The sequence below is a fragment of the Ochotona princeps genome, chromosome 15, assembly GCF_030435755.1.
Source record: "Ochotona princeps isolate mOchPri1 chromosome 15, mOchPri1.hap1, whole genome shotgun sequence".
NCBI classification, from domain to species: Eukaryota; Metazoa; Chordata; class Mammalia; order Lagomorpha; family Ochotonidae; genus Ochotona; species Ochotona princeps.
The window spans coordinates 11,141,268-11,166,923 of record NC_080846.1 but is presented as its reverse complement, the minus strand read 5'-3'; the positions used below and the strand labels follow the sequence as shown (position 1 = coordinate 11,166,923).

The window sequence follows — 25,656 nt, the reverse complement described above, 5'->3', positions numbered from 1 at the left end:
CCCACGGGAAAGCGTCTAGATCCCTTGTGTTAGGAAAACACCTGCTGCTCTCCTGCCAATAGGCTTTCCCAAATTACCAAGTCGTTTGTAAAACACCCTAAGTAGATTTCCTAAGACACGGAAGGGAATAAAAATGAAGGGGTTTTAACCTAACCGAAGCTTGGATTGGATTACAGGCATCTCGAACGGTGATCCACAGTGCAGATATCACATTGCAAATGCTGGAGGACTGGAGGAACGTGGACTTGAACAGCATCACCAAGCAAACCCTTTACACCATGGAAGACTCTCGCGATGAACACCGGAAACTCATCATCCAGTGTAAGATGTCCCACTGGAGGGTGCTGGGTTTTGGTTTCTGCTTTTTTTGCTTGTTTGTTTGTTTATTAATTAATTAATTGGAGAGACAAAGAGGAAGATCTTCATCTGCTGGTTCACTCCCCAAGCGGCCACAATGGCCAGAGCTGAGTTGATCTGAAGCCAGGAGCCTGGAGCTTCTTCCGGGTCTCCCACACAGGTGCAGGTCTCAAGGCTTTGGGCTATCCTCGACTGCTTTCCCAGGCCACAAGCAGGGAGCTGGATGGGAAGTGGGGCCTCTGCTACATGAACTGGCACCCATATGGGATACTGGCAAGTGCAAGGCTACAGCACCAGGCTCATTGGTTTCTGTATTTTAAAGAAAGCTAAAAGAAACTTGGTAACCATTTCAGTGGCACTTACCATCCCCTCCTTCTCCCTGGAATCCTCTCCTTCATATTGTCCCTGGTAAATGGGTTGGCACAGATGGGAAGGCTGACTGACTTAAGAGGACAACTGTGTCAATACCACTGGGAGAAGCATTCTTGTGCAGTGGGACAGCACACGATACAATGCAAAGGACCCTGCATGTGACTCCAATCACCAGGCCTTGTTCCATGGAAGTGGCAGGTAAAAGGGGGAAAGAGCTGATTGCCTTTCTTGCCATGTGCTAGCCTGGAGACACTGGAACCACTGCCTACTTTTTCAGCAGAGGGCCCATGAGTCAGCCCAGCTCTTGGCAAGGTGAACCTTTTCCACTGCACTCAACTTTTGAGAAGGGGAGAGCCTGGTGTGTAAACTCTTGGGCATAAGTTCACACCTCTGCGGACAAGGACTTCAACCTGCAGCTACAGGCAGACTGCTCCGAATGCGACCCTCATGCCAGTGGCAGATTGTTTTCTCCTAGCAGTAAGCGAAGATGACCCTGCCACTGTGCCAGCAGATTGCAGCCACCCATCACAGCTGACTGCCTGGAGCACACTCACAGACCAGGGAGCCTAGGCTATTTCTCTACACTGTGGTCCACTTTCCTTCTTGACACTTAGCGGGCAAAAGGTGACAGGAGGGCAAAAAGGATGACTCAGAGCTCCTCCTTTGGGTCTCAGAAAGATTGGTTCTGAGAGCACGGAGGGGGGCGGGGTCAGGAAGGGTGGAAGGGAGATGAAGGCCACTGCCTACTCCCAAACTCAGAATAGGGCTGAGGGTCCCAATAATGACATTGGGGAGGGAGCTGTCCCACCAAGAGGGAACTATTGTGGAAGGTTCAGGCCGCCTCAAGAGTTCCAGCATATGCCACCTGCAAATATTGTCATGAAAAAAAATGTCTCTTTTAAAGTCACCCCATCTAAGTCTGTGGTACTTTATAAACAAAATTCCCTGTATCTCCCTATCCCATAGATTTATTTTATTTCCATTACAAAGTCAGATATACTGAGAGGAGGAGAGACAGAGAGGAAGTGGAGCCGCCGGGATTAGAACCAGCAGCCATATGGGATCAAGGCAAGGACCTTAGCCACTAGGCCACGCTGCCGAGCCCCACCATTCAGCCCTTTTCAAAAGCAAATGGGCCATGTGGACCTGCCCCGGGAAACTTATTGAGAGAGCTAATGATGATCCCTAATGTGATGACTCAGCCTATTGCCTGCCTACTACTAGCTGGCACGTGCCAGCTCCCACAACTGCTCCAGCACATGCATGACTTCATTATTATCTCCACTCCAAGTCTATGAGGAAGGTACTCTCACCCTTTCCAGAGCCAGTAAGCAGCAAAGCTGGATCTCGAACCCACATCTAGTCCCAACTTCACATCAGGCACTAGTGCGGCTCGTGTTGCCAAGGAGCAGAGGAGACAAACATAAATGGGAGTGAGCTCAGAAGTTCCAGGATAGGGTAGTCATTTGGTACAACCATTACGTCGCCACTTGGGGATGCCAACAGCCCAGGTAAGAGTGTTATATTTGAGCCTTAGCTGCTCTGCTGCCAATCCAGCTTCCTGCTGGTATAAAACCAGGGAAACTGCAAATAATGACTCAGGTTCTTGGGTTATCCCCTGCCACCCACGTGGGAGGCCTGGACAGAGTCCTGACCCAACTCTGGCTATTGCAGGCATTTGGGAAGCAAACCAGCAGATGAAAGACAACTCTATCTCTCAGTTTCAGTCTTCTCTACCTTACAAATAAAATGAAAATAAATACATTTTATTTTATTATTATATTTTAAAATATACTTGTTTATTTGAAAAGCAGAGTTAAAGAGAGAGAGAGGGAGAGACAGAGAGAAAGAACTTCCATCTGTCAGTTCACCCCTCAATTGACCCCAACACAGAGCTAGATCAGGCTGAAGCCAGGGGCCTCAAGTTTCCTCTGGGTCTCCCACGCAAGTGGCAAGATCTCAAGTGCTTGAGCCATCCTTCCCTGCTTTCCCAGGCTCATTAGCAGGGAGCTGGATCAGAAGTGGAGCAGCAGAGGCATAAAGAAGCTCACATATGGGATGTTGCCAGCGCAGATGGTGGCTTAGTGCGATAGACCGCAATGCCAGCCAAATTTTAAAAGATAAAAAGAAGTTCCAGAATCTTTCTTCCGGGTGCTCAGTGAAGTTTCCTGTTCTGTTTTTCCCTCTGCGCAGCTAGACAGTCGGCAGAAAGCATGACTCTGGGCACCCTGACAGCACTAGGGATCTCTCATCACTACTTCCCCCTAGCCTCCCAACAGGCCAGACACAGAGCAGGTGTCCGGTAGTGCCCATGGAGACCTGAGAAGATGAGTTATAAACCCCGAGTGACCCTGGTTCTTAGCTCTGCTAACTACTGCTAGCAGCTGTAGATTTGCTTCTTTGCTCTCCTCTATGCCATTGATGATGAAGGAAAAATGTGAGGAAGACCTATAGGGAAGCATTCAATGAGCCAGGGCCAGCTGGCAGGAGCAGACCCCAAGCCTGTGCTGGAGTGCTGCAGGAGGCACTGCTGTCTGTCTCTCCCCAGGAAAAACCTGTTGAGGACCTTGTCTTTAAGTCCCGTTAGGCTCAGGACAACAGGAGTGCCCTTTCCAGCTGTGGAGATAGTCTTCTTCTGAGGACAGAAGTGATGTGGCTCAGTTCAACCCGGCTGCTCCTTATTGAATGTCTGTCCAGGGTTGGACTCTGCTGCATGCTGGACAGACGGTAGTGAGTAACAGGGACACTGCCCTTCCCACATGGAGGTTGGATTTCTTGGAAAGTCAGAAGCTGAACAAGTAACTTACAGATGTGTTGCATCTTAATAAGAAGGACAAGGCTATGTGATGCAGTTCCAAGAAAGGGAAATTGAAGAAAGATACCAAGCTGGAAGGCAGATGGCCTAGCACATGGTCTCTGCACTTTCCAAGCAGACAGCTAGAAATCCCTGAACACACAAAGAATTGGCCCAATGTCAGACTGAGTAGGATTAGGGGAAACTGTGTGCTACACTTTGCTTTTCTCATAACCAGTTAACAAAGCTTCACATTCTTTTTATAGGGGTTAGCCACTACATCTGTGATGATATAGATCCTTGCCGGGAAGGCTTGACTCAACTTGAATTCAAAAAATACACATGAAAATTTCAGCACACCGTGACCTTGGTTTCCAGCTCTGTTAAGTAGGAATAACACAGAGGAATGAAATGAGACTGTTTCTGTCACATGCTTAGAACACAGTGTAGAGCCCAGTGGCATTGTAGCATGGTACTTAAGCTGTCTCGTGGACACCAGCATTACATCTATGCACTGGTTCATGTCCTAGCTGCTCCACTCCTGACCAGGCTTTGTGCTAGTGCTTCTGGGAGGGCAGTGTAAGAAAGGCTCAAGTGCCTGGTCCCCAGTATCCACATGGGAAACCCAGAAGAAACTCCCACCTTTAACGTGGCCCATCTCTGACTATTGGCGCTATTTGAGGAGTGAACCAGCAGAGTCAGTCAGTCTCTCTCTCTCTCTCTCTCTCTCTCTCTCTCTCTCTCTCTCTCTCTCTGTCCTGCCCTGCTCTGTCTGTATCTCTTCATCTCAAATAAATTAGCAAATCTTAAAAAAGACGCAGTATAGCACTAGTATAGAGATATGCTTAGCAAGCAAGTACTTGATTCAGGCTGCAAATGCACAATCTTGATTCTGCTGCACATTAGCTGGGGAACTTTTGGAAAGCTTGTCACTGTTAAGTGCCTTAGTTTCCTTATTTGTAAAATAGGGAGGAAATAATGGTGCCAACCCCCTTGGATTGTTCAGCTAGTCATCCAACAAATACTTGAGCACCTGTTTTGTTCTGTGCCCTCCTGACATCTGTGTTCTAGGGCTTGTCTTAAAGTTACATAAGTGTGCCCAGGTAAAACAACTGAGAGAGGACCTGTGCGTGGCAAGTATGCAGTCACGTTAGCCATCAGCATTGCTAGTACAGCACCCCTGCCATCATCATCCATCAAAGCACAGAGAGTCAGATGCAGGGTTGGGAAGAGTGAAAGAAACCAGTGCGGAAGTCAACGGCCTGGATTCCAGTCCATTCCCTGTCACTCTTCTGCCTTCTGACTGAGTCATTTAACCTCATGAAGACATGGTTCATCTATAAAAAGAGACCAAGATTTTTAAATCTTGAGAGAGATAGAAAACAGACAGACTTCAATCCTCAAATGCCCTCAACAGCTGGGGTTCGGTCAACTTCGCAGTAGGAGCCAGGAAGCCAGTCCAGGCCTCCCACGTGGGTGGTAGGGACCTAACTCCTTGCATCTTCACCTGCTGCCTTCCATGGTCTGCATTAGTAGGAAGTTGCAGTCAGGAGCGGAGCTGGGATTTGAACCCAGGTACTCTTGATATAGGATGTGGGTGTCCCAACAGTTTGCTTAACTGCTAGGCTAAATGCCCGTCCCAACTAAATGAATGTTTCAAGTCTATTTTCATCCTAAAGTCTTAAAACCTTCTGATCTTGGAAGGTTAGTTGTTGTAGCAGTCATCCACTAAGTTCAATAGAGCAAACTGGCCAGTTTTCTAAAAATGGGAGAACAAAATTCCTCAGGCAAATAAAAACAAAAAGAGTAATAGAAAGAGATGTTTCCAACTGGAGACCACGACAGCCATGTGTCAATTTTCTGTAGTGCCTCACTGATTACAGAGGCTGTTCATATTCCAAGTGCGTTCATATTCCAAGACTGCTGATAGGCTGGCCCACTGCTTATTCAACATCGCTGGGTCCAGAATGCTGCCCCTCCCATGGGGCAGACAGCAATAAAGCAGCATTGCCTCTGCCAATTCATTCAAGCAGGTGCTTACTGGATAATTTCTTGGATAACAGCTATATCACAGAAAATGTTCTAGATACCAAGCACTAGTAGGGAGTCACACACACCCAACCACCACATCAGTGTCCTCTGTGATGTTAACAGGCAGAAGGCAGTTCATGAAGGTAAGGACAGCATTTCAGGAGCAGTAAAGAGTTTTGCTGGCAAAGGGTACATGGAAAGTTACATACATTTCATACAAAGGGTGCAGCTGGGCCATGAAGAAGTATGCATATGAACTGCTAAGAAAAAGACTAACACTGGGGAAGGGCAGGGCTTATGGGTAGAGTATGGGATGGCTAGAGCTTAATGTGTTCACCCATATTCAGAGGACCCTGGAGGAGGACGTTTGGGCATACATTTTCTAAAGTATTGAATGTCATGCTGAGGTTTTGACATTGTTTTTGTTTTATTTTACTCAATGTTGTTTTCCCTTAAAACCCATCTCGATAAGTATAACTGCAATGATTTGTGTTGGGGGGTTCTCCTTGGTTTGACAGTGTACCAGGAGTTTGACCATCTCTTGGAGGAGCAGTCTCCCATTGAGTCCTACATCGAGTGGCTGGATACCATGGTGGACCGATGTGTGGTGAAGGTGGGTAAGCTGGAGCTGAAGGCGCAGCCTTGGAGCCCACAGCCCAACCATGACCTCTGTGAGCACTCGGCTAATGCAGAGTCTGCCGTCAGCTGCCTGTTACTCAGCAGGCATGGCGTTCTGGAGTTCCAAGGGGCGGCCTGGTCCCCATGCCCAGAAGCTAGAGGGAGGTGAGAGACACAACTCTGAACTTCCAATCCCTCATGCCGTCAGGTCAGCAGCTCTTCTAGCTGTTGTGTACACTGAGTCCTAGCATGAGATTGCATTTTTGCAATTTTTCTGCATAAAACAAAAAATCTGATACCATTTCTCTGTAGTGCTGAACTTGGACACCCTTGGGTTTCTGTTATTTTTCAAAGAGTATTGTAAAAGACCAAGTCAGGCACTATTAAAGCTGTTCATTTTCTTATAGGTGGCCGCCAAGAGACCAGGGTCCCTGAAGAAAGTGGCTCAACAGTTCCTCTTAATGTGGTCCTGTTTTGGCACAAGGGTGATCCGGGACATGACCTTGCACAGTGCTCCCAGTTTCGGTAAGGTCACCCAGCCCTCCCACATCCAAAGCTCTTTGCTCTCCACTCTGGGCACTGAAGCCACGTCTTTGGGGTTAACCACAGTCCTGCTTCCTGTTCTGAGGGTACAAGGTCATCACTCTTAGGGATATCTGTCCTTGGGGCATCTGCCATTATTAGGATTTTCAGGAAGAAAGATGACATTGCAGGCCAAGATGATAAGTCCACTCTGAAAATGGGAGGTTTGCATCCAGAGTGTGTTCTGATTTAAAGAGGGTCAATCGCAGGCTACTAATTCTACAGGACAAGTTTGTACAATTCCATGGTTGTGGATTTCCAAGACTGAGCACTTGAAAGACATCTCTGATTTTGAGCATTTTCTTTGCAGATAGCTTGATTAGTGTTCCTTATTTATTTATTTTTTTGTTTTGTTTTCAAATGATTGACATTTTAAAAAAATATGTGGTCTATTCATGAAGACAGCATTTGCATTCATTTTCCCTTTTGCATTAAGAGACCCCTTGAGCTTTCACTATCTCTAAAAGATATCCACACCCAAAGTCCTCATCTGTTACTTTCTGGGAATCTGATAATGGGCATTGCAGCTAGAAATCTAAGCAAAGGTTAAGCACTGATTTGGTAAAAGTGCTGTGCCCCTTTCAAGACCCTGTTTCTTTTTTGAATCTTTCACTGGAAAGCCTGAGTGATGTATTGAGTCCAGGTCTTCATTAGCAAAGTAAGATGGGACTTTAAAGGCTTATCTGCACAATCTGAAATCCCAAAACATGTTGACCTCAGTTTGTTAGGCTTTCCCAAAGAATTGTTGGTAAATATTGTGGGTAATTGCTTCTGATCTCTATTTGACTTTGCAAGTAGAGATGTGGTTTCGTTTCTCATTATCCCCAATTAAGCCAGTCAGCCCTGGGTTTTGCTCTGGGTTTAATTTGACACTTTTTCATCTAGCTTTTTATGGTCTTGTCACCATTTTCCAGTTGTGCTATACAATGAAGTGCGTATGTGGCAAAACACAGAAGGGTACTATTTTTTTCTACACAGATCTGTTCATGAAAGACTGTGTTTCCCTACTTAGAGAAGCTTTTTGTTGTAGATTTCTTTAATCTCAGCACTGGGAAGTTCTCTGAACCTGCCTGCACCATGGCTACAGATGGGAATTCTCTCCCAGCTGTAGATGGAAATGTTCCACTGACTGCTACCTGCACAGTGCCATCCGGTGTGGCATTTTGATGACTTCCTGTTCAGCATGATTAGTGTTAACATGTGTTACCTCTAGCTCTGGAAAAATCATTCATGCCTAACTACTTTCACTTACGAGAACTGTTGAATAGTATTTGGATTTTTTCATTGCTTCCAAGAACCATGGATATGCGCGTGCACTCGTGCACACGCACACACACACACGTGAGCATTCTCTCTTAATCCCTTCTTCTTTCATTTGCTGACTGTTAGGTATATTATCAGGTACCATTCATTAGTCAAGACGAGTACTTCCCTTTGCAATTCTCTCTGAAATTAACTTGTTTTTACTGAGCTGACCATGTAAAAAAGGAAGTTTGGATGACAGAACAACTAGGATTTATGACTGGGTTGAATTTGTTACTAAGGAATATGGTTCCTTAAAGTATGTTTATTTCTCTTTGATGCATACATTGCTTTAGAACACATTGGAAACTCAAGTAAATGGCCCAAAATGATCACAGATCATTGGGGAAAGAAGACACTAACCCCATTTCATTTTTACAGTATTTTTTCAATTCTAAGCATGTTCAAATAATACCTGTCTCCAAGTGCATTTAGCAAACTATCTGCAGTGGTCCCCTTCATCTGACTCATTGTTGAATTTTGCAGCTTGGCGTGATAGGCAAATTGAAAGAATTTGTGGCAGACAAAAGCCCAGTTCCCCGTTTCTGCCCGTATATGTCAAAGACCCAGTTGGTGGTTGTGTTTGGGTCATGTGTTCCCTGTATGAAAACAGCTAATTAGCGGGGGTGAGGGGGAAGCCCTCTGTTCCCTGGCCCACTCCCCCGGCTGCAGGGGCCAGCTCTATATATCTGATAACTCCCACACGGTCCTTGTCACCATAAATGGGTCTAGGATTTGTGTGTCACGATAGCAGGCTGACCATTGCAATAATCGCGTGCAGTATCACAGTGATCCCGTGGGGGACTCTCTCACCTCTTCCCAGAAAAGCCCTTTTCAAAGGTAGTTGACTCCTTTCTTTTCCTTAATTCCTTTTCACTCCTTTCACCCTAATTCCTTTTCACTGACAGAGCCTATGCTGTGAACTAAAGAAGCCAGACTGTCTTTGCTGCAAGCAGTAGTTTCTGGTGAAATTAGTCAGCAAAGGTAGGCTAGCAGGCAATGAACTTCAGGTCCTAGTGGAGCTGAGCAACTCAAAGTTTCCATTAAAACGCACATACACACGTCCTATTTTCAGCTAACTCATCTGATGTCAGCCAGAGCACCTGGATCCCCCTGATTCTGGATCTTCACCAAATGCCTGCCTGTTTTTGGAACAGCCGAAAGGCAACAAGAGTACCTGAAGTGCTTGGGCATGAGAGTTTACAAAGCAGCCTGGTGTAATCTTGGAGCTGAAGGCAGGATGGCACATCACACCCATGTTCACCTTTTTGCTGGCTTGTTTTCTGGCCTGGCATCAAATTCCATTCACTCGTGTAGAGTCTGGGAGGCCAGAGAGGCCACATAGGCACTTGTCAAGAAGCAGTACCCTGTCAAAGTGGGCATGACAGACTTCCAAACTGCTTTTCTTATGCTCAGATGTCCTGGCCTGGCTCTCCTTCAGGCAGAATTTGATCAACTGCAGGACCTTGGCAGTCATGGTGTCATTCAGGCCCTCATCGGCCCTATGAAGCAGAAATTGCTTTCCCTGCAATCAGGAGAGGAGGCTGAAGGCTAGCCTATGGACTCTCGGCCAAGTGCAGACTGAGTTCAGCGTGAAATAGCTTCCATGCTGTTGTGTCTCACACACTATTGCTATACTGCCACCATTGTGCTACCTTTCTTTAGCAAAACAGGAATAATAACAAGGCCACATTTATTGGAGACCTGCTGCACTTCAGATGTCACCGAGCGTGTCCTCATCTACTGTCACACAACCCTGTGTGGTCTGCGTGATTTCCTGCAACATGACAGATGAGGAAGCTAAGACATACTCTGAAGGACTTGCTTAAGATTCGAGACAACCAAGAAGCAAAAACAGGATAATGATCATTATTGTAACAAATATTTAGAGAGCATTCACTTTCTTAAATTCTCAGTTAATTCTGCACCTTCTGACAGAGGTGAGCCCTGGTTTTAAAATCAAAACTGCCTGACCACAAAGCCCAGACTATTTTGATTATCATAATTGGAGCAAATAGCCTCGTCTCAGATACATGTTACAAAAGGGCAAGACAAATTTATTTAATGCACACATTGATGTTTTAAATCAGATCCATGTATTAAGATAAAAATGTAAAGCCATGACAGAAAAGAACAGTAATTAGAGTGTCATGAGTAATAACTCACGCCAAAAGACAATGGGGTAATATCTTTTAAGTGTTGGGAACAAAAATCTGCCAGCTATTATTAAAGGGTGAGGGAGGGCAAAATATAAGACATCCTCAGTTACACAAAGACTAAGAGACTAATTTGGCACCCACAGATTACCAAAGAGCCAAAAACTATGAAAGGATACATTTCAGCAGGAAGAAAAATGAAGTCATACCTATGGTCAGGAACACAAGAAACAACATATTCTCTTTATTGTTGTTATAAAACAAATCAGCCCAGAGCTTTGGAGCCTGGAAGAATCACTGTGTGTTGTTTGTGGATTCTATGATCAAAATGACCCATCGCACTACATGCACTGTCCTGAATGAGAAGCCATCATGCTTTTGTCATCCATTCTTAGGCACAATGCACCTTCCCTTCATACTCTACTGGCCAAAGTGGTCACAGCATGGTCACCCCATTTTCAATGGAAGGAGCATCAAAGAATCTGGAGACCCTATTGTCAGATGAGGGAAATGTCAAAATATTTAAATGATTTCTTGATTACAATTTAAAAACTAATTTTTTAAAAAAGAAAAAAAAAGTATACACCTGACCTTGCACTGGCGGTACACACAAGAGTCAAATCTGAGATCTCCCCCAGTGAAGTTTCTTGGGGACTCCCCAGTGAGACTGTTGTACTCAGACTCTGGCCACAGGGAAAATCACAGGATGTGTGGTCTGACCTTGGAGTACATGTATCAGGACTGGGCCTTCTTAGTTGCTGATGCCTGTGCGGTAGACAGCATGTCCAGGTAGACACAGGGGACATGGCAGCCAGCTCATCTAGGCCAGTAGGAGATGTCAACTGCTATGTAATGGAAAGCAGAACAGGCTGGACAATTCTCCAGGCCAAGCTTTGCAGCATGTTCCTAGGTCTGTGTATTCATTAAGGTAGATTTTCTCAACCAATAGACTTTGGGAAGATTTTCTCAGTCCTGGAGCATTGAAACCAACAACTTCTGAGAACTATCAAAACCACTCATGTAACGCCCTTGGAACATTCTTCCCCACATCATTGTTTCTAAGGTGTCATCAAAGGACTGTCCCCATCCCCAGGTGTCGATGTAGTTTGATAGCAAGGAGTGAGTCCAACTAGATTTCATAATTTAATTTTCAAAATATTGGAATTGTCAGAATTAACCTGGATTGTAAATAAATGTGCATGGGTATGTATATTTGTGTGTCTGCTTCATTCATTCAAAATAGCAGTGAAAGCTAAGAAAGCACCCAGAGATAATTCCAACAAAATTCATTTTAAGTTCCTCAAAGAGAAATCTTTTTTTTTTTTTAAAGATTTATTCGTTTTTTATTACAGCCAGATATACATAGAGGAGGAGAGACAGAGAGGAAGATCTTCCGTCCGATGATTCACTCCCCAAGTGAGCCGCAACGGGCCGATGCACGCCGATCCGATGCCAGGAACCAGGAACCTCTTCCAGGTCTCCCACATGGGTGCAGGGTCCCAATGCATTGGGCCGTCCTCTCCTGCTTTCCCAGGCCACAAGCAGGGAGCTGGATGGGAAGTGGAGCTGCCGGGATTAGAACCGGCACCCATATGGGATCCCGGGGCTTTCAAGGCGAGGACTTCAGCCGCTAGGCCACGGCTGCCGGGCCCCCTCAAAGAGAAATCTTACAAGTATCTTTGAAATATTTTCATGTTGTGAAAGATTCAGCATCAGAAAGGGGTAATCCCTTTCAAATGGATGTAAGATTCAATGGAATTCCAGCCCAAATCTCAATGTTTTTTCTTTAATTTATTAACAACCAAATCTTAAAATCTGTGTGGAAAAACAAAGGCCCAGAATAATATGCTTTGAGAGTAGAGGATGATAAGACACGGGGATTTGTTCATCTAAAACTCAGGTTGATTAGAAAGTAAGGATGTTGACCTGGCACAGTAACCTCGGGGCTAAAGTTATAGACTTGCATGTGTTAGCATCTGATATGGGCACTGGCTCTAATCCTGGTGACCCCACTTCCCATCCAGCTCCCTGCTTGTGGCCTGGGAAAGCAGTCAAGGAAGGCTCAAAGCCTTGGGACCCTACACCCACGTGGGAGACCCGGAAGAGGTTCCTGGCTTTGGATTGGCTCAGCTCCAGTTGTTGTGGCCACTTGGCAATGAAACAGGGAACGGAAGGTCTTCCTCCCTCTCTCTGTTTCTCCTCGTCTCTGTATATCTGACTTGCCAATAAAAATAAGTACTTTTTTTTTTTAAAGTAAAGATGTGCTGTTCTGTGTTGAACAATTACAGATAGAGAACAAAAATCCTCATGGCAAGCTGAAATGAACTTGTCTTCCCCTTACCAGATTTTCATACTTGAATGTTGTGTAGATGATTTATGTCACAGAGTATTAGAGTCAATGGAGAAAGATTTTGTTATAGGTATTTTAAAGTAAGTAAAATAAAATGTGACATCTTCCCTAATACTTCTCCAAGGCCAGTCCTTTGTTTCCTTGTTTATAACACAGGGGGGTTGTTATAGCTGCTTTCCATGGTGCTGACTGTACTACCATCTAAATCCGTTATACATTTCAGAGTTTTCCATTCTAATTCTTTAGTTCATGGTGTATTTGTTTCATCTGTTATTGACTTGCATCAGTTATCTCAGTGGATAATTTCTTTATTATGGAGACTTTTTAAGTGTTTCATGCTGTTTTTTTACTTCCTTGACTAGCTCTATGAACAAATTAGTCATTTTATAGAACCTTGTACATTAGTAGCAAACAGGAACTTAAAGATAATATAAAAATAGCTACCATTTATTAAGCATTCAATGTGGATTTCTCATGATAGTACATCTTCAATGTATATCTTACTGTTCTCCTTTCTGCACAACTTTTCTAAATATTCGTTTGTTTTTATTGGAAAGGCAGATATGCAGAGAGGAGGAGAGACAGAGAGGAAAATCTTCCATCCGATGTTTCACTCCCCAAGCGGCCACAATGGCCAGAGCTGAGCCAGTCCAAAGCCAGGATCCAGGAACTTCTTCCAGGTCTCCCACACGGGTGTAGGGTCCCAAGGCTTTGGGCTGTCCTTGATTGCTTTCCCAGGCCACAAGCAGAGAGCTGGATGGGAAGTGGGGCCACCAGGATTAGAACCAGTGCCCTTATGGGATCCCACTGTGTTCTGTGAGGACTTTAGCCACTACGCTATCATGCTGGGCATAATTTTTGAAATGCAACTTCAGAAGCAGGAACTTGAGTTCAAATCCTGATTCTGCTACCATGTGACACTGGACATCTAATTTACCCTTCCAAATTTCAATCTCTTCCTCAGAGTGTCACCTATCTTCTATGGTGCGATAAGTATTCAATGTGATAATATATCTTGGAACCAGCACTGTGGTATGATGGACTAAGCCACTTGATGAGATTGGCATTCCATATCACAGTGCTAAGTCCTGGCTGCTTCCCTTCCAACCCAGCTTCCTGCTAATGCACATGGGAAACAACAAAAGGTGACCCAAGACTTTGGACCGTGTCACCCATGTGGTGGGAGACCTGGATGAAGTTCCAAGTTTCTTGCTTCAGCCCAGTCTGTCCTTAGCTGTTGTGGCCATTTGGAGAGTGAACTAGTGAATTAAAGATTGATATTTATCTCACTGCCTTTAAAATAAATCTTAACAAAAAACCTACAGTGCTTAACACAGTAGCTGCCACACAGAAAGGGCTCAATAAAAGTCTGTTGTTCCTTTTCACATTTTACAAGGACTAGGAAGGTGGAAGAAGTTAATCTACAGCCTCAGTTACTAAGCGATAGAGCTAGGATCTCAATATAGGCAGGTTGATGTCAAAGTGCTGCAGTTGCCATAATGCCCTGGTTAGCATTTGCAGAGGCCACTGTGGGCTGGTGGATGTGAAGTTTAGTTGGGAGAATGCACCTCACAGTGACTCAGCAGAGCCTGAACCTAAATGGACTTGAGAAGCAGACACAGAAGTCGAGACAGAAGGAGAATGAGGAGGGAACTGTAGGACAGTGGACCTTGGCTTTGAAATCTGTGAGCACAAGGAGGAGAGCCTGTGGTAGGCTCCGTAGAGAAGCGCAAGAGGAGGAAATGCGCTTAGCCTACTGGGAATCCAGTGTCCTCACAGTCTAGGCTAAAATTTTGCTTCTGTAGCTTTCCTAGACCAAAATAATAAAATCATCCGAGATGAAGGGCGTGGGTATGAGTGTGTCTAGATGTCAGGCATAATTAAGAAGGAAAGAAATGAGAAATTCCACCAAGGAGTCTTTCAAAATCCCAACTTTCCTCCAAGCACCTTTTTCTGAGAGGCAAAAAGGCAGAGCTTCCAACCCAAATGGCCCCTGTAAGGACCAAGATCCCTGTGTTCACCCAGGCTCTAGTTTCCCATTTATGCCATGATATTGAACTGGATGATTGCTATAAGCCTAGGCACAGATTCTGGAGGCAAAGCAAATAATGGCAAATCCCTTCTCCATCAGAGATACTTTTCTTCATTGGTAAGGAAGGATGAAACACATACCACCTGTCTTCCAGATTGCTGTAAGGATGAGAGATTAGCAGAGCTCTTGGTACACAGTCAGCATTTAATAACCAGTGGGTATGATGATAATGGTGATAGACTGACAAGAAAAATAGTGCCAGTGTGTTAAATTAGGCCTCTTAGGAAGCAAAGCAGAGGGAAATGGGGAGAAGGAGAAGGAAATGGGGAACTGGTAATGAAGGTGTGGCCCTTCTCTCTGACCTTGGCATTCAGGAGTCTTTGTTACAGCACACACACACATTCCATTGTCCATGGTGGCACTATGACTTGTAAAAATGGTGGTTTTGAAATGATGTATTATTTATTAATTGTGTCATCTTTCACAAATACTTGACCTGCAAAATAGGATTAAAGTATCTTCCTTAAAGGGAGACTGTAACGATTAAATTAGAGAATATGAGACTGCTGCATAAGAAATGGTTGCCTGACAAGGTGGAGGAATCCACCATGGGGGGAGGGTGCGGGAGGGGTGGGGAGAATCCCAGTACCTATGAAACTGTATCACATAATACAATGTAATCAATGAATAAAAAAAAAAAGAAAAAAAGAAATGGTTGCCTAGATTCTTTTCTATGAAATAATCTCTAAATTTGAAAATGGAGAGTACTATTAAAAACAAAACAAAATAGCTGAAGTTCTGTTCTGTTGCTAAGATCCATGCTTGTCCCAGAATCATTTAAGGGCATATTTTACTTATTAAAATGTAACATTTGATTTCTCCCAAGACCATGTCAGGTACACTGATGGAGATGATGAACTAGAACACAGAGTCTCTGCCATGGTCATACTTACAGTCCAGTTGGAGAAATAAGAGATGCTTGTGAAAAAGATTTTGAAAGACTCTGTCCACACATATCGAGCAGGGTAAAAGGTACTCAGAAAGAGGCTGGCAGGCGTTGTGATAGCCCCAAAGCATTTTTTTTTAAAGATTTATTTCATTTTTATTACAAAGTCAGATATACTGAGAGGAGGAGAGACAGAGAGGAAGTGGAGCTGCCGGGATTAGAACCAGCGGCCATATGGGATCAAGGTGAGGACCTTAGCCACTAGGCCACGCTGCTGAGCCCAACCCCAAAGCATGTTGACAGGTGGCTCAGTGGGTGCCATCTTTGATAGTGTCATATTAACAGGGCCGTGAAAAGATCTGGTTGCCACAAGGCATTAATGGCACTTACCTTATGCCCAGCACTAGGCTGGGCTGAAAATACTGCAAAGAGAAGCCACCTGTGACCATGAGGTATTCCAAAATGAATGGAGAAATGAGATTCCCAAAGATGGCTGCAGCACAGTGGGGGATGATGTGACATATCTTGTCTGATCTATCCTCACCAGGGTCTTTCCACCTAATTCACCTGATGTTTGATGACTATGTCCTCTACCTGTTGGAATCTCTGCACTGTCAGGAGCGGGCCAATGAGCTCATGCGAGCTATGAAGGGTGAAGGAAGCACGGGTAAGCCACCATTTGCAGGGACTTGCACCACCTAGTGACTTGATTTTTCTGCTTACTTGTGTGCTTTGTATTTCTTTTACCTCTGTACCCTTCCCCCCTAAAAAATTCAGTTATAGGAAACTGGTCAACCAGTGATGTCTTTTTCTTTTTAGAGGGGACATCTGTGAATAATGGGGACTTCTTTGGATGCCATGATGATGATGGGAACCCATCAAGAAAGTTTTAAGCACAAGACTGACATGGCATAAATCAGAACCACTGTTGCCGTTTTTTTAAAAATGGCTTGCCTTAACACCAGGCTCTCAGGACTCACCTTATCTCTATCCATAGCAGAGGCCCAAGAAGAAATCATCTTGACAGAGGCTGTGCCACCCACACCTTCACCAGTGCCATCGTTTTCACCAGCAAAATCTGCCACGTCTGTGGAGGTGCCACCTCCTTCCTCTCCCGTCGGCAATCCGTCCCCTGAGTACACTGGTCTCAGCACAACAGGTAATAAAAAAATCCCTTAAAAAGCTTTGCATGGGGAGCTGATGTATAGATTTAAAGCAAGGGATTTCAGGAAAACTACTTCTCTTTCTTCAAAAGACAATCCCAAAGCCAGGGCAACTTGCTGGATTGGCCAACGGCTACCAGTTACTCATTAACTCTTCCGTCTGTGTTCTGTATATGGCTGTTCTGACAGGTCCAGCACACAATAAATTCTCGATCCTCAACACCAAGCCACTGAAATCACTCAAAAACAACAGCCTCACTTGGCACACATGATATGGAACTCGCTTTGAACGAAAGACGGGGTGGTTTCTCTGGAAGAGGGTTGGGCAAGAAGCCATATGATAAACCATGACAACCATGAGTGAGGCAGGAGCTTTGAAGAGTTGGTCATGAGCCAAGCTAGGGCTGCCCTGCATATGACTGTGAGGCTGATCTGGCCACAGAGGCTGCCCGGATGAGACGGCTATGTAGCCATGCACAGAATCCTCATTAGATTAAGTCCCAACCAAGAATCACTTAAGCCTAGCTACATACCTAGAATAATTGAAAGCAGAGGCCTGAAAAGATATTTATAAAGCAACACTCATGATAGCATTATTTGCAATAGCCAAAAAGTGAAAATCATAAGTGCATACTCAAGACCCTCTTTTGTACTCTTTCAGAGCAGAAACTCACCAACAAACTTAGTGTCCCTTCATCAGGGACTGCTAAAAAGACTGAATTCTCCCAAGAACTGAAAAGCTGGGTGTCACTGGTGAAGAGCATTGGGTCTAACTTTGATTTCACCAGACAAAGTCTTCTTTGGTGGAAACACTGCTTTGTTTCACAGATGCTCCTGAACTCATAGTTTGTTTCCTACTTTGAGAAAAAGAATGTGGTCAGACTCTCACCTCCTACTAGTGGGTTGTTGTACAAGTGGCTGCTGCTTAGGAAAGCTCAGGAATAGGACTTCAGAGACAAGAGCTATTTTGATCACAGAAAATGAAAAGGGAAAGAAAGTAGAAGTTCGCAGCTTTTCAGTCACCCAGGGCTTTGCCCAAATTGGAATTATTAGTCAGCCAGCCCTCTGAGTCTCTTGCCTTCCCCAGGAAAAGAGAAGGTTTTAGGGGCAGCCAGATGCCATGTCCCAAATAATCCTGGCTACATAAGCCTGCCACCACCAGAGAGAGGCTCATGTGTATGTCTGTGATAACATTCTGACTTCTGGAACAGACAAGGTGATAATGCAAAGCCAACAAGTGGAGTGAGGCATCTGTCACACTGTGGCAACAAGGCTGGCCCGGAGACTAAAAGGAAACAAGGGGAACAGGGAGACAGAGAAGGGAAGATTCCTAGGGACACCTTATAATTCTTCACCAGCTAGTGAGTCAGCCCAGCTTTGTATCAACTGGAAGGCCTCCAGTTATGGTGGGTGTGATGGCTAAGGCCACAGGAATATCATAAATGTGTTCAGAGATTTCTGTGCAATGTGTTCAAGAGTCATAAAAGTAGCTTCTTAAAAATACAAATGTGAAACAGGTTCTCTTCAGATGATCTCAAGCTTTGAAGATTTTGGCACATTCCAGCTTTGTTCTCAGATATCTCCAGGGGGCATTAAAAATGTCATCCCATATAAAACTATGTATAACATTTTTCTCAAGTACCACTTTTGAAATACTCCATTGCCAAATGCGACTGGATCTTGGCATGCAATGTGACTCACAGTCTTGGAGGAAATAAATGTTATTTCCTAACACTATGTGTGGTTTCACAGAAGTATTATAAAGCACATATGATTTACGCATGATACGCATGGAAACATTAGGAAATCTATAGTAGGTTCCTGAAGACGGGATTTATGCATGCTTTCTTTAAACATTCTTTTAAACTGGGGAAATAGTATGTAAATCTTGTGTATTTGCCATGTGTCTTTTTTTTTCCCTAAAAATTGTTGATTTGAAAGAGTTCCAGAGAGAGGGAAATATAGAGAGAGAGGGGCCTTCCACCCACTTGTTTACTCTGCAGACAGCAAAAGCCCAGGCCAAAGCCAGGAGCCAGGAACTTCATCTAGCTCTTCTACATGGATGGCATGACCCCAAGCAGTACGGTCAATTCTACTGTTTTCCCGAGGCACGCTAACCGGAAGCTGGATTGGAAGTAGATACAAACTGGCATCCATGTTGAACACCAGACTTACCCACCTGTGCCCTAATGCTGTCCCCATGCTGTGTTTCTTCTTAGAAAAAAAAAATACTAACTCACCATATGGGGTTTTTTTTTGTTTTTTTTTTAAAGATTTATTTTATTACAAAGTCAGATATACAGAGAGAGGAGGAGAGACAGAGAGGGAGATCTTCCGTCTGATGATTCACTCCCCAAGTGAGCCGCAACGGGCTGGTGCGCGCCGATCCGAAGCCAGGAACCAGGAGCCTCTTCCAGGTCTCCCACACGGGTGCAGGGTCCCAATGCATTGGGCCATCCTCGACTGCTTTCCCAGGCCACAAGCAGGGAGCTGGATGGGAAGTAAAGCTGCTGGGACTAGAACCGGCACCCATATGGGATCCCGGGGCTTTCAAGGCGAGGACTTTAGCCACTAGGCCACGCCACCGGGCCCCTACCATATGGTTTTTAGGCAGTTAATTTTTATTTAAATTTTTTTCCTTTATATCCCATCAAATTTCCAAATGAGTTTATAATAAAAACAGGAAAACTGGGACTAGCATTGTGACATAATGACTAAACTGCCGTCTGTAGCACCAGCGTCCCATACATGTGCTGCTTTGAGTCCTAGCTGCTTCACTTTCAATCTAGTTCCCAGAAAATATGCCTTGAAAAGCAGCAGAAGATGGCCCAAGTCTTTAGGCCTCTGCACCCACATCAGAGACCTAGAGGAAGCTCCTGGCTCCTGGCTTTGACCTAGCCAGCCCTGGCCATTATGGCCATCTAGGGATTGGAGGATTGAGACAGCAGATGAAAGATCACTCTTGTCTTGTTCTCCATTTCTCTCTCTCTGTAACTCTGCCTTCCCAACAAATAAAGTCAATCTTTGAAAAAATAAAAACTGTAAAAAAAAACCTAGGAAGCAACAAATTAAAGGTAGGAGAAAATTAAACAAAGCAAAACTTTAAAAGTATACTAAAACCTTAAATGAAATCTTACCAGTTGGGTTCCTAGCATACTCTGAATAACATTGACCAGATGATGTATTGTCAGGGTGGACCTGTTGAGAGTCAAGGACAATCAGGTACCTGCAGCTTTTCCACAAATCAATATCTCACTCTGAATGGACACTTCCCTATTTTTCAGCTAAGAAAAAAAAGAGAGAACAGTATCACATCTGCTTGATGAGCACAGAACAAAAATTAATTCATTGCTCATAACCTTTTGGCATCCTTTGATGCAAGGACAAGGGAATAGGAGGTAGTACAGATAATGAGTTATGACTCACTAGGGAAACAGGCATTCTGTGTATTCAGATCTGTGTCTAGTTCGATGTCCATACTTACTAGTATTTATAAATATGTTTCCTTAAGCCTGTAGTTATTGTGTTTAAAGGACAGGAAGGAAGCAAGGGAAAGAAAAGGAATATTGTGTACACCTAAAATTTAACCTGATGTATGGCCCATGCTGATTGGTTTTATTAGTCTATGGAATGCCAAAAGAGACTAGTTAAAAGGATTCCATTTCATCAGATTTCCACAAGGTAAAACCAAGCCCATTTTTCTATTCTTCCTGCTTCCTTTCAGTGTTAATGGGCTTGCTGCCTCCCTCATGATCTGGCAAAGTTCAGAAACCTTGACTTTAAGGGACTAAGACTAGGACAGATGTCCATTTACCATGACCCTGGGCTGCAGTTCTTTACAGTCTTTCAAAGCAAGATGTTAAGCTCCTACTCTGTCAGAGCTGGCCACCTGAAAGGAAAGGTTGACAGGTTCTAAAGCCTCATTTATGATGTCATTTTCATTATTCCTTCCTTCAGCAATGACAATAAAAGTTAACTATTAAGCTCATGTTTTCAACTTCCCACCATGGATGCCCTGCAACACAAAACCAGCAAATTAAATCACTGTGATAGTAGGGATGCCTAATGAAATAAAGGCAAAGTCCTCATAAATGACTTAAACTGGAGAACAGCTGGCCTGCCCAGCTGCTGTGTTCGCTACATCAGATGGGGATGTCACAAAGATAACTGACCCCCAGTCTCTGCACTTTAACAAAAGCTCAGTTATTCCAAGGGCAGCTAAGCTGTGTGGGATGTGTAGATACCAGTGCTGCCACAGAGCCCAGGATGACTCATTTACAGATCCTGGGGGGTGTCACCACCCTGGGGCTCCTCCTCTTCCTCCCATTCTTGCTGCTTCCTTTTCTTTTAAAGGAATTGAGTTAGGAAAAAAAATCAACCAGAATTGAAAATAAATGGTTTGAGCCATACTTTGACTTCACACCACAGAGTTTTATCTCAATGCCAGACCTCAGATTTCTTCATTCAACAAGTGTGTATCTCACATAAAATTGGGACCATGTAAAAAAAAAGGGGGTTTAGTGATTGGCCTAGTGGCTAAGCTGCTCACATCCTATATTAGAGTGTCTAGTGTGAGTTCTCCTGCTGCTGCTGCTTTTTTGTTTTTAAAGATTTATTTACTTATTTGAAAGTCGGACAGAGAGGAGAGATAGCAACCTTCCACCTGCTGGCACACTCCCCAAATGGCTTCAAAGCCTAGGGGTAAGCCAAGCTGAAGTCAAGGGTCTGGGGCTTCTTCTGGGTCTCCCACATGGGAGGTCAAAGCTGGATTGGAAGTGGTGCAGATAGGACACAAATTGACACCCTTTGGGCATGCTGGCATCATGGGCAGCAGCTTAACTCACTAAGCCATGACACTGGCCCCTGATTCTAGCTTCTTGCTAATGTGCATCCAGGGCAGAGGGAGCAGGTAGATGGTTTAAGTAGTTGGGTCCCTGCCACCCACGTGGTAGACCTGCATTGTGGTCCCAGTTCCTAGCTTCAGCTCCACTGGGCCACTGTGGGCATTTGCAAAGTGACCCAGCAAATGGGAGTTCTCTTTATCTAGCCATCCCTCTGCCTCTCAAATTATTTAAAAATATTTTTTTAGGAGAACCAACATTGTGGAATAGAAGATAAAGCGACCACCTGCAAGTCCAGCACCCTAAACATATGCTGGCTTGAGTCCTGAGTGCTCTACTTCCCATCCCGCTCCCGACTAATGGCACAGGAAAAGGAATAGAAGATGACCCAAGTGCTTGGGAGCCCGCACCCATGTGGGAGACCTGGAAGAGGGTCCTGATTCCCGGCCTGGCCCCGCCCCAGCTACTGTGGCCATTTGGGGAGCGAGTCAGCAGATGGAGGATCTCTTTTTCTCTCCCTCCGTCCCTCTCTGTAACTGTAACTTTAAGATAATTATTTTTTTAAAAAACAATATTTAAGATTTTTCAATTGGAGAGGTATTTAAAACAAGTATTCATTTCTTTGAGAGAGTCACACAGAAAGAAGGAGAGGCAGAGAGACATCATCGATCTACTGTTTCACTCCCCCGATGGTGAAACAATCAGCCCTGAGCCGGGAGTTTCATTCAGGTCTCCCAAGTGAATGCAGAGTCCCAAGCATTTGGGTTATCATCTGCTTTTTCCAGGCCATTAGCAGGAAGCTGGATTCATATGGGATGCTGGCAATGCAGGCAGTACCTGTGATGTTACAATACCAACCCCTAAGAAGGTTTATTTAAATCTTATTTTAAAAAATAGACATACTCATTGTCTCCTGTTGCTTTTACTCTAGGGAGATTAAGAATCAGTACAGAAGTAAATCAAGAGGCAAATATATCATTTCAAGTGTGCATACTGTGCTATGAAAGTAAATGATATTAAGCTCTGAAAAAGAGCAGGGATTCGCTATAGTGGGTGCCTCCCTGAGGAGGTAACAAAGCTGTGAGCCCTGAAGGATCATCAGGAACTAGTCATGGGAAAAAGATCCGAGGCAGTGGGGAACAGCAGGTACGCAAGCCCTGAGGCAGAGGAAAGCTTGGCATAATGAGGACTGAATGGTGTAAACTCCTACCAGCGGCAGCAGCAGGAGAGGAAGCTACAGAGGCAGGAAGAGGCTGGACCACCAGTTCACATATCTCTGTAGAAACTGATGTGTTTGCTGGCCCTGGCCAGTTCTGTCCATCACTGTGCAGGGAATGACTGGTAAATGTAACAAACAGATGAGGTTTCAAACTTCAGTGGTATTTTCCATAGGTACTGTTAAGGACTGATGATGCACCAGTGGACTAGGACATAGATGTGGCTACAGGAAGAAATTCATGATCTTCCCCATCTCAAGTCTTGATGGCTATGGCAATATTTGTTTAGTGTCATGTAAATCAAGCAATGTTGTTCAAATAGAATTTTCTATGATGACTGGATTAAAAAATCTCAGCCATTCAAAACAGTCGACCCTGGCCACATGATCATATTATAGCTACTGATCATATCAAATGTGGCTAATGCAAGCAAGGAACTAACTTTCTGTGTGTATTTGGTTCTAAATGTTACAGAGCCACACGTGGCTGCTCCATAGGACCAGGCTGCACAGTACTATGATCTTGGCACATTTAAAAGGGCTGTTTGTTAGGAAGGGAAAAACCAAAGGTCTCGGCTGGCTGAAATCTTCAGCAATATCTTTGATGGTTCATAAGACACTAGTGGGAAAAAGGTTCAAGTGGTGTCATTCAAGATCTGAAGGAAAGGGTATATATATATAACCAGGAAGCAGGCTATGTAACAGAATCTCACATCATAACTTCTGGTTTTTAATGGCCCTTGACATGCAGGAGATCCAGGATATGGGACAAGAAGTAGTGTGCCCTAAAGCTTTGCTGCCTAAACTATAGTTCACAGGCCAACACAATTATCATTTGGAAACTTGTTAGAGGGCATGGCATGATAGCCTAGTGGCTAAATCCTCACCTTCACGCACTGGGATCCCATAGGAGTGCCGGTTCATATCCTGGCTACTCCACTTCCCATGCAGATCCGTACTTATGACCTGGGAAAGCGGCAGAGGATGACCCAAAGCGTTGGACCCTGTATCCATGTGGGAGACCTGGAAGAAGCTCCTGGCTCATGGCTTTGGATCAGCTCAGCTCTGATCATTATGGCCACTTGGGGAGTAAACCAACACATGGAAAATCTTTCCAACAAAAATAAAAAAATCTTTGAAAAAAAAAAATTGTTAGAAATGTCACACTCCCAACCTACTGCATCAGAATCTGCTTTAAATATATACATATATTTAAAGTATAAATATAAAAGAAGTTTAAATATATAGTTTAAATTAAATATAATATACAACTAACACAAATATAGTAACTATATAGCTATGTATACGTTATATAATATAGAAAGTATATATTAAATATATAGCGTTTAAGTTATATATATTTAAAAGTTTAAATATATATTTATATATTTTTTATTTGAAAGGACAACAGAATGAGACAGAGAGAGATCTTCTATCTGCTGGTGTAAGCCCCCAACAGCCAGGTCTAGACCAGGCTGAAGTCAGGAGTCGGAACTCCAAGTCTCCCATTTAGTTGGCGAGAACCAAAGCCCTTGAGCCATCGTATGCTGTGTCTCAGGGTGCGTGTTAACAGGAAGCTGGATCAGAAGCAATAGAGCTGGGACTCAAAACACTCTGATATGGTATTCAAGCATCCCAAGTGTGGACTTAACCACTGTGACAAATGTGTGCCCCTCAGAATCTGCATTTTTAGCAAGATTCCCAGGAATGAAATGCACATGGCATTATGGGAAGCAATAATATGAAAAGTCTCTGGAGTTGGGCAGGATCTATGCTTAAATTTCAACTTGGGTCTCAATTTTCTTGTCTGTAAAAGAAAGCTATACTACCCACCTCAAACAGTTGTTAAGACTGAATGAGTTGATGTAGGAAAAGAAATTAGCATGAGATCTGGTTTACATTGGATAGCCATCATGTATTCAGCATATCACCACTGATTATTATAGTGCAAGCACCCATCTTATCCTGTTCAAAACCCCTTCCAAAACAAATCAAAATGAAAAGCTCAAGGAAGAATATTTTGTGTGGGATGGGAAGGAGAAAATGCAACCCTCCCCCCAGCAATTTCTTTCTTTTTTTTTTTTAAAGATTTATTCATTTTTATTACAGTCAGATATACAGAGAGGAGGAGAGACAGAGAGGAAGATCTTCCGTCCGATGATTCACTCCCCAAGTGAGCCGCAACGGGCCGGTGCGCGCCGATCCGAAGCCGGGAACCTGGAACCTCTTCCGGGTCTCCCACGCAGGCGCAGTGTCCCAATGCATTGGGCCATCCTCGACTGCTTTCCCAGGCCACAAGCAGGAGGCTGGATGGGAAGTGGGATCCCGGGGCTTTCAAGGCGAGGACTTTAGCCGCTAGGCCACTGTGCCGGCCCCCCCCCCCCCCAGCAATTTCAATAGCAGGTTACCAACCCTGTCCCTTTTGGGATCTTCATAGCAGTCTCAAAACCAGGGGTTTCCAGCACCATTTTCAAGCTCTATAAAAACCTGGAGGTGAGAATGAGAGGAGAGGGACTGAGAATGAGAAGAATGTAGGCATTAGGAACACAGGGAAGATCTGTTATTATTTTGCCAATCAATAAAAAGCATCAGGACAGGCCTTCTGAAAAATTCAGCACTAACTGGAAGCCACACAGGTTTTGTTGTTGTTGTTGTTTGTTTGCTATTAGTTCCCTTAGAAAAGAAGGGACAGTGGCAGCAGTTCTCACTGGAGGTCCCAATGGGAGGAAAAGAAATGCCAGGGATGTTCTTTGCTGCACCCCGGGCAAGCAGGGTTTCTCACCCAGGCCGCTAGGTGTTAATCTGCTTAAGCCTGCCTGAGTGGCTGCCTTAGCTTGCTGGCACATGTCCACTTAGAGGTTTTGTTCCCAGGACCACAGGGAGCTCATTTTGCCTG

The 25,656-nt window shown here is 44.3% G+C and overlaps 1 protein-coding gene across 3 annotated transcripts in view; it reads left to right on the top strand.

Moving 5' to 3' along the window:
* The window catches only part of RFX4 (regulatory factor X4), a 149,227-nt gene that overhangs the window by 108,819 nt on the left and 14,752 nt on the right, over positions 1 to 25,656 (top strand). For all 3 annotated transcript variants that reach the window (XM_058673375.1, XM_058673374.1, XM_058673376.1), the window contains 5 exons: positions 177 to 321; positions 6,073 to 6,167; positions 6,580 to 6,697; positions 16,088 to 16,207; positions 16,538 to 16,699. In XM_058673375.1, the coding sequence (XP_058529358.1) occupies positions 177 to 321; positions 6,073 to 6,167; positions 6,580 to 6,697; positions 16,088 to 16,207; positions 16,538 to 16,699 (640 nt within the window). The remainder of the gene's footprint in view (positions 1 to 176; positions 322 to 6,072; positions 6,168 to 6,579; positions 6,698 to 16,087; positions 16,208 to 16,537; positions 16,700 to 25,656) is intronic.